At 39.0% G+C, this 12,495-nt stretch overlaps 1 protein-coding gene across 2 annotated transcripts; it reads left to right on the plus strand.

The window, feature by feature from the left end:
• The first annotated feature begins 867 nt into the window (after positions 1-867).
• Positions 868-10,145, plus strand: ydjc (YdjC chitooligosaccharide deacetylase homolog). Of its 2 annotated transcripts, none has more exons than XM_062384977.1 (6): positions 868-1,040; positions 1,707-1,882; positions 2,422-2,581; positions 4,060-4,159; positions 6,785-6,962; positions 7,848-10,145. In XM_062384977.1, exons 2-6 carry the CDS (start codon positions 1,719-1,721, stop codon positions 8,176-8,178), a joined length of 933 nt encoding a protein of 310 aa, XP_062240961.1. In that variant the 5' UTR covers positions 868-1,040; positions 1,707-1,718; the 3' UTR covers positions 8,179-10,145. The 2 variants fall into 2 exon arrangements, with proteins under 2 accessions (XP_062240961.1, XP_062240962.1); XM_062384978.1 differs by lacking the exon at positions 868-1,040 and adding an exon at positions 1,119-1,212.
• Positions 10,146-12,495: the final 2,350 nt, after the last annotated feature.

The raw sequence follows: 12,495 nt of genomic DNA on the forward strand, positions 1-12,495 counted from the left end.
GAAGATTAGATTTTGTCCGGCCGGGGCGCTAAGTGTATGTTTAGGTCCAGCAAGAACCTCTCCTGTATGCAACATTCAAGTTTGCCCACTGGATTTATTCTAAAGAGACGCCAAACCAGAAAGGCTTATAGCTGGATAGGTGAGGCAACAGCAAGGACCCTTGACTAGAGTTCTGCTCTGCTGTCATTAGCCCAGTACAAACTGTGTTGTAACTGAAGGTGCCTGAAGTTGGTATGAACCTGCTGTCAATTAAGTCAAGAAATAAAGATGCAGTTTGTTTGTTGCTATACAGATCAAAATAGTACAGACCGTACAAAATACTTACTTGCAGGGATTCAAGCTGCAGTCACTAGTGTTTAGTCAGGTGGGCTCAACACTTGTGAGGATTTTATTCCAAATAATTTCAATTCAATCGAGGAATAGAAGGCAATGTGGTGATATTCTCCAGGTTCTTCACAAAGGATTAGAGGAAATGAAGAACACAAGTATCAAACTGTCCAAAAAAACGGGGGTACAAAATGAGAACAAAGTATTGCAGCAACTTTGGGACAGACAAAAGGCAAACGTTGGATATAGTTATAATGAGGTAGTGAAACAGGAGAGAGCTACCTTTGCAGCACACATCGACACTGTAAACACTGGCAGGCATCAGCAACTGTAGAATATATTGTTAGATGCAATGAACAGATGAACTTCATAGATTCAGAACGGGAAGAGAGCGAAGATTAGAGGTAGAATATGTATGAGGTGTGCGTTCAGAGCGCTCCGGTCAAAACACCTCAACATCTCGCGAGAAACAAGACTGACGGAAATTGGTTTAGTGGGGACGAAAAGCATCAGTAGATGACTCATTCCGGGAGATGGCAGTAATAATACCAAGTGGATTTCGGCAGCTAAATACTCTTCTGAAGAAGAAGACGCAACAACATCGACAGCAGCAGAAGAATAGCTAACGCTACTCACTGGTCGGAAATATCGCCTTTCTCCACCGTGCTTGTGTGGCTTCAGATGTATATTGATCAACATGTGTGATACAATGGGTAAGATTGAGTATAATTGTACATTCATTACCAAATGGCTTTCTTGTAGCCTTAGCTGCCGGTACATTCCTGCCGACTGTTTTCCTGGAACTCTACAGGACATGTAGCCGTCGTGTGAACACATTGTCAGGACAAGTTGATATACACAGCTTCATTCAGACCCAAGGCCACCGTAAGTACTCTCCAGGGGAGAAGACGAATGAAGACTTTTAACACATCAATAAGAACACATTCAAATTATTTGTAAAAGACTTGATGTTAGCCAAGCATCACAGCAGCATCGGGTTCACTAAAATGGTTGGTTAGTTAATTAGCAAAACATCATGCAAGGTTTTATTTCTTAATTATCTTCCATGTGTAAGTTAGTAACACATTTCTAAACTTTGAGAGTGATCTGCTTTTTATCATTGAATTTAGACGCATGGGCGATTTTACTTTTAAAAAAAAATACTGGAATACTACTTAAATATTGACTGAAAATGTGTCTGCTGCACTAACTGGTTGTAGTTTCCTGTAGTGATGAACAGAATGGTAAATGTATGTAGGCTAACTGCTTTTATCCAAAGTACGAACGATGTGTCTCTCATTCACCCATTCAGACAAACACTTGTAGTAGTGGGCTGTCATGGAAGGCAGTGAGTATTCATCCTTTTTTTCCCTCCACAGAGACCTGCAATTATGCCACAGCCCAGAATGATGCTGGTGGTGACTGGAGATGATTTTGGTTACTGTCCAAGGAGGAACCAGGGAATTGTGGACTGTTTCCAGGCTGGAGGCATTTCCAATGTATCACTGCTGGTTAACACCACTGCTGCAAAGGACGCAGCTGATCTAGCTAAACGGTAGTTTAGTTTGGCATATTGTATTGTATATGAAAATTCCTGACCCCCTTTAGATATGCAGAAAAATCATTGAGCATTACTACAGGCACCAACTCTCATTTAGGGCTGCAACTAACCATTTCAGATATCTACATTTACCTCTGTTAAAACAGCTTGCCATAGGCCTGCTGAACATTGTGACAGATATTCAGGCATGGATGTATCTGTTTGACCGGAGGTGTGTCAGTCACTCTGAGCAGAAGGTCTATTTCAGGCCATGGCAGAGAATACTTGCACTTGACTACTGTTGTAGTCAACAGGATGGGACCCTGTGTATTCCCACAACAATTGCTTTAAATAATATATACTGTGATTGTATTATTAATATTTAAATGAGAATTTACTTTTCAAATTTGGTCAACTCTAATTGTGTAGTGTTCTAAGAACCTACCTCCCCTTGACATAAATGCACTATTTATTTGAGCAAAGAAGAAATGAAGACCTAAAAACATCTTTTTACACTGTTGAACAAATTTTCGCTTTTCTTATTTTTGAGTCAGACATAACATACCTGTTGGCCTCCATGCCAACCTGTCTGAGGGCATTCCAGTATGTAAAAGTGTCCAGCAGGCCTCCACTCTGATAAACCACCATGGCTTCTTTCATGGGAAGATGGGCTTTCGGCAGGCCCTGGAGAGAGGTCAACTCAGCATGAAACAGGTACATTCTGCAAAACCCCAGTTTTGTGACTGGCTTGAAGTAATCTAGATAAGGTCTATGCATGTATTTTGCTGCTGATTTCATTCCCACTCTCCACCATGTCTGTACTTACCCAAACTTTGGTCAATGAGTACAATCTCCTGTGCATCTTTCATTTTAAGAATCAGGCTAAGCAAGTTCAAGACTAATGCTGAAATACCTAGAAAACCAGCATTCATCTCCAACAATCAGCAAATAAACTTTTACAATCTGAAGAACAGAGCTCTTCTGGTTCACAGATCGTTATTTTCTCTGGTTGGGAAACTCATATTTTTCTGATGTTTTGGCTTGATTAGTTTCCGATCTGCATGATTGAATTCCCCTGCTACGATGATCACGCCGTCTAAGTGAGCTGTAAGCTGTTTGTTGATGATGTCATGCAGCCTACTAAGCCATGAGCGAATGTATAAAGCCATAGTTGTTATTAATTTAAATTCCCTCTGAAGAAAGAACGGTCTGCATCTTACCGTGAGGGGCTCACTTCATCTGTTACTTTTTGCCAGCTGTCCTTTACTGAATTTGGCTGCTGCAACTATTTCTTTTTAGTCTGGATAATGTGTTACTAGATAATGTGTGTATGCCTCACATTTTTTTGTATTATATTTTGCAACTCGTTTGTGAAATATGCATCTCTGCTTGACTAGTCATATGCAGTAAACCCTGCACCTTTATGAGGAAAGCATGGAACTTCTTATCGATAGAGATGGGGACATTAATTGATTCTTAGATGCATCGCAATGGAGACATAGAGTTCCTGCATCGAAACAGAGACGGAACTTTATTGATTATTGTTTACCGCTATGCAAATCTTTTGAGCCGCTGCATAATGATGACCATGGAAGCTTCAGGACCAGGAAGAATGCCCATTAAAGGTCCGGTCACCAAGGTTGTCACGTCAGCTATACTCAGCAGTAACTGCAGCTATGCTGCAATGCTACCGGAACTAGCGATGCTACTGCGCATTCTTGGTTGAGAGCTTGTGTGCAGGGTTTGCGCGAAAGTGATCCGGAAGAGGATATCAGCGGATATTTTGATTTTATTGAGAGACAAATTTGCTGATGCATATGACATTTGCACATAAAATAAAAAGGTTCAGCCTGCCCGATTATGCCAGACTGACTGGCCGACTTGACCATTGCTGGTATCAATAGTGCCCTGAACATATTGTGTACAAGAACGCTGTTGTTGGTGAGGGGCTTGATAGCTGAAGGCTCCTATTCCTATTCCTATCAATGAGAGTAGGCTTAATAACAGATGCACTTCATAGACTGCTTTAGAATTAATGAGACCGCGTTTTGGTGAGAAACTGCAAATCATCAAAAAGCAAGTTCATCTAGCAAAACAAATTGTGTTCATTTCATGTTTGTTTCCGAGACAAGAAGAGGAAGAAGAATGTTTTCTCCATTACTGTAACTTCCAGGTGTGCGTTTCCTTCTCAGGTGGAGCTGGAATTGAGTGCCCAGGTCAGAAAATTCAGGGAGCTTACAGGTCACCTGCCATATCACATGGACGGGCACCAGCACATCCATGTACTTCCAGGTAATAGAAACTTGAAGGGGAAAATATCAAACTATTGTTTTTCGTACACTCATCCACTGATAACCATTTACATGCCCAGACAAGCTACAAATTTCTCAGTGTATATTATACACTGAATGGGCATGTACGTGTAATCTGGGATTCATCATTATGTTCGTACCTAAATTTTAACTTCCTCAGACCATGGGTACGCATAAATGATGAAGGCCCGATTGTCCTGAAAAATGTAGTAACACACCCTTTTAACTAAATGCATAGTATATTAAAATTCCATTTATTTAAATAAAAATAGTAGATAGACAGCAATAGCTAAATTTACTAATGAATGACCAAATGTATTAAAAACTATTAAATTTATGCTTTTCATCCTCATTATCTCTATAAAAACCTAATGGATTCATATTTATGTTTCTGGATAAACAAGCCTGCTCTTCTTCTGCAACAATAATCAGAATCAGAAGTACGTTATTGATCCCAGGGGGGAATTGTGTTTGTTCCTATTGCTCCATGCAAGATGTGTCTGTGTCTGTGTGTCTGTGCGCTCCCAGATAGCGCACCGGTCCGTAGCTCCGCCCCGCGCACTCGCTCAGAGAGTCACACTTAGATCAGAGCTAGTACACGTGGAGAAGCCGTCAGTGACCGACTGCTTCTTAACTATGGAAACAGTGGAAACACAGAGTTTCTCTGGTCTCAGCTGATCAGAGATCAGCGCCACAGCTTCTTGATCAGAGCAGAAGCTGCAGTTGGTTTCTACTGAGCTGCAGTTGCTGTGTTCGCCTCCAGTCTCACCTGCTCTCCCTTTTATGTTTTCACATTTAAAATGGAATATATATTTTTAAGCTATTAGGCTGCAGCTATATGTTTTTATAGAAAAGGAGTTTAATGGCTAAAATGTTCTGAGTTTTCGTCGACTAAAACTAGACTAAAATGTTCTGACTTTTTGTCGACTAAAACTAAGAAGGATAAAAATGACTAAATGTGACTAAAACTAATTTGTTTTTTCGTCAAAAGACTAAGACTAAGACTAAATCAAAAATAGCGTTGTGTCATAATCTGTGTGAGTGCGCGTGTGCGCACGTGTGTCTGCTCATCTCTTATTAGGCGATGATTTTTATGTTTATGTATATCATGTCTGGATCGTTCCGGTCACTTTAACCCTAATGTCCTGACTGTGCGCGTTACATCTTGTGTTGCGTAACAGGTTTAAACATGTGTCTGATAAACTCTTGAGAATCAAACAAACACAAAGTAAATGTCACTCATATGTGTCCTAATAACTTGTGATTATTGTTAAAGTGTAAAGTGAGCGCAGGTCAGAGGAATCAGGAGGAAACAGACTCCACCAGAGACTCTGACACAGGACGAGCGACTGTTCTGATCCTGGAGCAGCAGTGATATAGTTAGTCAACGGAGACCTAGTCTACTTTGTGATGCATCTAAGAGAAATGTCCACTCAGCTCTATGGGGGACACATCATTCAGATTAGATATTGGCCTGTAATTGGCTAAAACCTCTGGGTCTAGGGTGAGTTTTTTGAGTAAGGGTTTGATGACAGCTATTTTAAAAGACTGTGGTACATAACCTGATGATAATGACAGACTGATAATGTTAAGTAATAAACTATCAATTAGGGGCAGAATTTCTTTAAGTAATTTGGTAGGAATGGGATCTAAGATACAGGTTGTTGGTTTAGAACCTGAGATTAATTTGGTAAACTGATCACGGGTGATCAGAGAGAAGCTGTCTAAGTAATGGGTAGGATTCTCAGCCGTTTCTGAGATCTCTGTTGTTGGGAGGGTATTAGTGCCAATTGAGGGCAGGAGATGGTTGATTTTATTTCTAATAGTTTGAATTTTATCATTAAAAAAGGTCATAAAGATATTGCTATTTAGGGATCGAGGACTACTGGGTTCGGTGGAGGTGTGACTCTCTGTCAGCCTGGCTACAGTGCTGAAGAGAAACCTGGGGTTGTTTTTATTCTCTTCTATTAGTTTTGAATAGTAGGCAGCTCTTGCTTTGTGGAGAGCCTTTTTATATTCTTTAACACTATACTTCCAGTCGATTCGATTTTCAACATCATTGCTGGAGCGCCACTTCCTTTCTAGTTTTCTTGATAATTGTTTTAACTCATTTGTCTGGGAATTATACCACGGAGCTAATTTACTATGTTTGACATTTTTCTTTTTTAGATGCGCTATTGAGTCTAATGTTAATCGTAATGAGTCTGCAGAGCTATCGACGAGGTGGTCGATCTCAATGGAGCTCAAGTTTTTAAAGAATTTTTTGTTTATATCTACTGCTAATACGGGTTTAAATGTAATTGGGATTATTTCCTTAAATTTAGCTACAGCACTATCAGGTAGAAATCTAGAGAATTAATTTTTTATTAGTGGCATATTTTCAGTTTTAAGTCTTGAATATGTAAAATGCGGGATGACCAGAAAGACAGAGGTTCTTATTATTGATCCTTGGAGGTTCACAGATAGTTTAGCCAACACTCATGTATGTCCCCCAATCTTTGGATGTATGCATGTTTGCCAGTAATGAAGGAGTATTTTTTGACCCTGTTAAAAATAATCTGTGGGTCAGTTTATCATTGCCCAGGTGTTGTATTGTATGTTGCAGAGGTGCGTGAGGTGTTTGCACAGGTGCTGTCCGATTTCAGCATTCCATACACTCGTGTTCCAGTGGAGCCAGGTTTACACAGCTGCCCGTGGCTGCCAGTGCACCTTCAAAGATTCTGTACACAGGTGGAGAAGGACGCCTTGGACTCCATCCCTGTGTTCACACGCTATGGAATCAGGTGTGTGTTTGTGTATGTGTGTGTGCAGCCAGAACGAAGAAACAATTTCTTTATACTAAAATCCAAACATATGCAATTTTCACCATATAAACACTTATTAAGTAAAGACAGACTGTCAATATAAGCTTTGTCAACTAAATAATCGATTACCTTGCAAATATTTGATGCTGATGACTTGATATCATTGCTGATGATGGGTTAAAGCTAAATGTGATGCATTAATGATAAAACGGTACTATAAATAGCCAAACATGTATGTAATGGTTGTGCGTGATTGCTGTTACGCACAATGCATTATCGATTACTGTGCCTCCATACTGGTGGAATAGGCAGAACTAGTTATTTGCAAGTAGGTACAGTAATTAACAAAGTGTCATCCTCCATAACTGTGGCATTGGAAAGGAGGTTGCTGCACATGCTTGCACAAAAGCTGAAATTTTTGTAGCTCGATCTATTTGTGCACACAGCTTTATTAATAAGATGAATATAATGGTGTATAATTGAGTCTTTGAGTGTACCCAGTGATTACCCAGTGATTTTCCAGATGTAAATCCAATGCAAATTCAAAATACTTTTCACATTTTCACTAACTTGTGTTGTGTTAGGGCATAATATTGTTCACCAACAAAACTCTCATATTAAATGTGCATACTGACTTTATCTTGTCAATTACATCCACAATATGAAACAAAGCATTAAGCTCACAACCTGTTTTAAGCCTTTTATATAGATATGAACCACAATCATCAGTCAGAACTTCAGCCTGCTGGCGTTTTAAGAGGATTGATAATGATGCTCTTAGGTTTGTAAAGGTCAACAATTGTGAAAGTTTAGTGGGAACATGATCTAAACTTCCTTGTTATACTTGTATGTGTATTGCCACAGGTGGCCAGATGTGTACCTGGGATTGACCACAATGGGTCAGAACATGTCTGTCCCCAACCTGCAGAGGGCCCTCAGCCATGCTTTGGCTGCCGGGCATTCAGGCACTACCTCCAGCAGTGCATCAGGTTCAAATCAATCTGTGGTCACGGCAGAGCTCATGGTTCACCCAGGTTACCCCAGTCACCCAGAGGAAGGAGGCTGTGGAGAGGGTCCTGATGATTTCTCCCAGTCAGCGGACAGACAGCATGAGCTGACCGTGCTTAGAGAACCATCCCTGCTGACCCTCTATAGTCAGGAGAGAGTGCAGCTCTGTGCATTCAAAGACCTCTGACTACTGCTGTGTAAGAATCTAATGTGAACACTACACTACTGCAGAGAGCAAGCTGGAAACCTTATCTTCCAGGTTCTGTTCTAGTGGTAAAAGAAAAATTATTTCTGAGTCAAATTGACATTTGCTAGAAATCAGCATAATCCTATAAATGTAATTTGCAGTATGTTTAATGAATACGGTTTAACCCAAGGCAGTCACAGCTTCACAGACAGAAGCATATAGATTGAGAGCTATGAATTAAGTTGTCTCTGTAGTCCAGCCAGAGTGTTGGCTGCAACAATAGTACATCTTCTCTTTTTTAAACCCAGTTCCCTAGTATAAAAAGTTGTTCACATTTTGTCGTCTTGATATTTCTGTTAGCTGATTTTACCTTCAATAGGAGACTGCACTAAGATAGAGAGGCTACCCAGGGAGTACCATCAACCATTTACAACCTCTGAGTAAATGTGACTTGAGCACAGAAGCACTTCAAATACTAAACTTGCCTACAAAATGGAATGAATTGTTCTAAGGTGTTTGTTAAAGTTTGGATGTTTAAATGGTTTTATATTTATATGGCGCTTTCTAGTCTGCCGACCTTAAGGTTGGAGGACGACCGCTATACCCCTCAGCCACTTTAAGACAAAGTTAGTTTTTTTATGCAAGCCATACTGAGTGCTGCTACACAGTACTCTGATACAATTTATTGCAATACCTGCATGCCCTCAGTTTCACATATCATTACAACTTGGGGTCTGTAGTGTGGTTTTGTTCATTATTATACGCTGTACTTAGCCAATACAGTGTAGAAGTAAAGGGCTGAGATCTAGGAACATAGTGGTACAATACGGTCCTTTGAGTATTCAAATAAGTCCAGGTAATAAACAAATATGAGCAGTCAGATGATCAGGCATGCCGGTGAGACAACTTCATTTAGTTCATTTTCATCATCCTTCATTTTATTGATCCATAATCTGCTTCATCCTTGACCTGTTGTACTCACTGTAGCTGTGAACACACAGGGGCAATGGCGGATTATTAGAGCTGGGTACACTAACATTAAGTGGTTTAGTTAGATTTGAATAAACCCTTGGTTTGTGTTGACACATTGTCTGACCTCTCCATAGGGATGCCACCATGTTTCTAGATCTCAGCTTTAACTTGGTGATTAAACAGATATTGTTATTGACTAATCAAAGTATACCCAATTGTAATAACCTGTAGTTTTCCTTTAAGTGAATTAGGATCTGATCTTGAGGTCCTGCTTGAAAATATATTTCAAGACCTCCATTATGTCAGCTTTGTCCTTAAGTTTTGAAAATTGCTTCATGTGTATGTTTTATAAAATTACAACACAGAACTTTATGGTCAGGTATTAAGTATTGAATCTTAGTAAAACGGGCTAACAATGCCCCTGCAGTGTATTCATTTCTCGCGTGTCTAACAGATGAATCTTAATATTTGTGTGGTTTTTCTTTAAAGGGTGAAGGGATGATTTCTAATGATCCAAGGTCTGTACAGCACAAGTAGCGACGAACATCTCGTCAGTGTGTGTCTAAGGGAATACTATTTTAACATTCACATTTAAAAATCACCTGTAACAGTATGTTTGTAATTTTTAAGGCCATTGTCTGTATATCTACAGTAGAATTTAATATTTCTTTCCTAACTTAATATTTTAATTCTGTGATTGTTTTTTTGTAATCAGCAAGCAGCATTTAAAACTGAATCGTCAATATAAAATATGATATCCTCCATGGTTTTCAAGGGACTTAGGTTCTGTCTTGGTGACAGGGTCTGGTAGTGGCACTCAGGAGTTAGAAATTATTTGAAAGAAATGTTATATTGTTTAAACAGAGATTTTATTTGTTTCCGGGCTGTGATGTATTTCGAAAACCCATATTTATAGATCTTGATGAATGCACTTTTTAAAATAATCTCTTTAAAAATAATAAATTCCCGAAGGGATTATAATTCATCAAGCAAAATCACTGTTTACACTTGGTGTTACTGTTAGAGAGCATGAGGAACACACAAAACAGTGTCACTCTTTGAATAGGTTTTCCTACTTTTTCTCTTTACCAAATTGTACCTTAACTTCATTTGGTTCACTGCGTGTACACCTCCCTGCTCTGGTGTATATTTGTCTGTGTGTAACAGTGGGAGATTGAGCCCTGCCAATTTTCAAACAACCAGGACAGAGGATCCAGTGTGACCATAAATGATAGAGAACTCTCAACATACTGTAAAACAATTTAAAATATCTTTGCTGCTTTAGAGAAACACTTAACCAATTGGTCTAATTGAAGGGAAAACCCTCTCTTCTTTATCTTTATGAATACTATGTCCAATTTCTATATTTGTGACTCAAAAATTAAACCATCCATCCACATGGGTCTCACCTCATAGGGTGATACTGTTTAGTGAGATCTACTGGTTAATATTATAAATCAAAAGCACACGCTTCCATACTGGATGGCTCATGATGAAAGTTTGGCTCAAAGTAATCATGTCAAGGCTTGAGTCAATATTGAATGTAGGCTATATTGAATGTTTACTACTACATAAATAACAAAAAATAATGATGCTTCTCATGAAAGCCTGAACATGGAGCAAAAATAATGAAAAATGTACAATTGGTGTAAACATATGGGTTGTAAGTAACACCCTCAATATCACTCTTGTTTAAGAATTTGCCCTTTTAAAAACAATAAAAAAATATTCAGTACAGACTTAATGATTCTTGTCAAGATACTTTTGATGTTTCAGAAAGAAAATTATATCAAGGACCTAAAAAGTAATGTGGGATTTGGACAAAAGTACAGGCTTTCATTTTCTGACCCATTTTGTGATATATCCATTCATTATCTATAGCACTTAACTTTTGAGAGGAAATGGAGACAATACTTGTTTGTTTATACCTTATTCTGTTCAGTGTTGCTCTTATTCTTGGACAGGTGAAGCAAACCGTGTTAAAGGGGGTTGGATTGTAGTTGGAATGCTGGTTCTAAGGTGTGACTGTGGTAAATTATTTACATGGCTCCTGGGTCAGGAAGGGGAACTTTGCCTAGAGCTCCAGGGAAGTCATGACTGGCTCTGAACTCATTTCAATTTTAGCAGCACATTAAACGTTCTTGTTATTGGTTGACCCGCTCTATTTCCTGATCCAGCGCCACACAATATTAAACTCACACTGGCTCATTACAAGTACTTTGTTTAATAATCAAGGTACATACTACTGGAAATACATCTTAAATGTAACCTGTTAAAGTTTGTAAAACAGGCTTTTACTTGTAATATGTTATGCTTTCTCTACCACTGAAATAGTTACTAGTAATAACTTATCCTATAGCTACTGTGTGCTGGAAGCCTTCTGTAGAGTAGTTCAGCTAAAAGTGGAACAAAACTGCACTGCAAACCACTTCGTACCATTGTGGTGACATCTGTGACGCAGCTTCTGTGTTATCTGAATGTTCATTCAAACACTTGAAACAACTAGCTGACCAGTTCAATGGCCTTGCTCCAGTTAAGTGCTGTGAACTGGCATTTGAATACGCAGAGAAAAACAATATCCCTGTCCCTGTCAATTGGACAGAGAAACAATGTGCAGGTAAGCTAGGGTGTGCAAGAGATCACATGAATCATAATAATCATAAATGTGCTTAAATGGTTGTCAATCTAGCTGTCGGGATTTTAACTATTACAACGTGTTTTGTTATGGTAGTTTTAAAGTGGAAAGGTAAGTGGACCACTTTACCCTGTAGGCGGTATTAAGTGGGACACAAGACCACTTTTTTTTTAAACAATCATATTTTCACTGCCCTTTGTCCTGACAACATTCTGATCATTTCCATTGCTAGAAAACATCCTGAATTAATGGGAAATGTGTACATTTTACTGATATATCATTTTAGCTCGCCTAGAGGGGAGCAAATGTAAAAAATTCCCCACATTACCCCGCTCTCCCCTACTTTCCATGGAAAATATTAATATGGCCCTAAAAGTATAGTAGTTGACTGAGAAAGTTTGTTAATCATTATTTACCTTGGAAGCTGGAAAAATCTAAACGCAGAGACCACTTACATACATTTGAATGGCTATCAGTTGAATTTCACGTTAGTCTAGCTGATATGCAGTATATAATGCAAGAGGCTTTCGCTGGTGGTACACCATATTGAAAAGGATCAAAGCTGGATGGAGGAAACAGATGTTAAGATTTGCTTCTGCAAAGATAGGACCCTGATTTAGATAGCCGAGAAGAGGTATGAGCATTGAGTAACAATATGTATTGTTAGTCAAATATGAAGTGACCGCTATCATATCTCATTCTGGTGTATA

This window comes from Platichthys flesus, chromosome 3 (genome assembly GCF_949316205.1).
Source record: "Platichthys flesus chromosome 3, fPlaFle2.1, whole genome shotgun sequence".
NCBI classification, from domain to species: Eukaryota; Metazoa; Chordata; class Actinopteri; order Pleuronectiformes; family Pleuronectidae; genus Platichthys; species Platichthys flesus.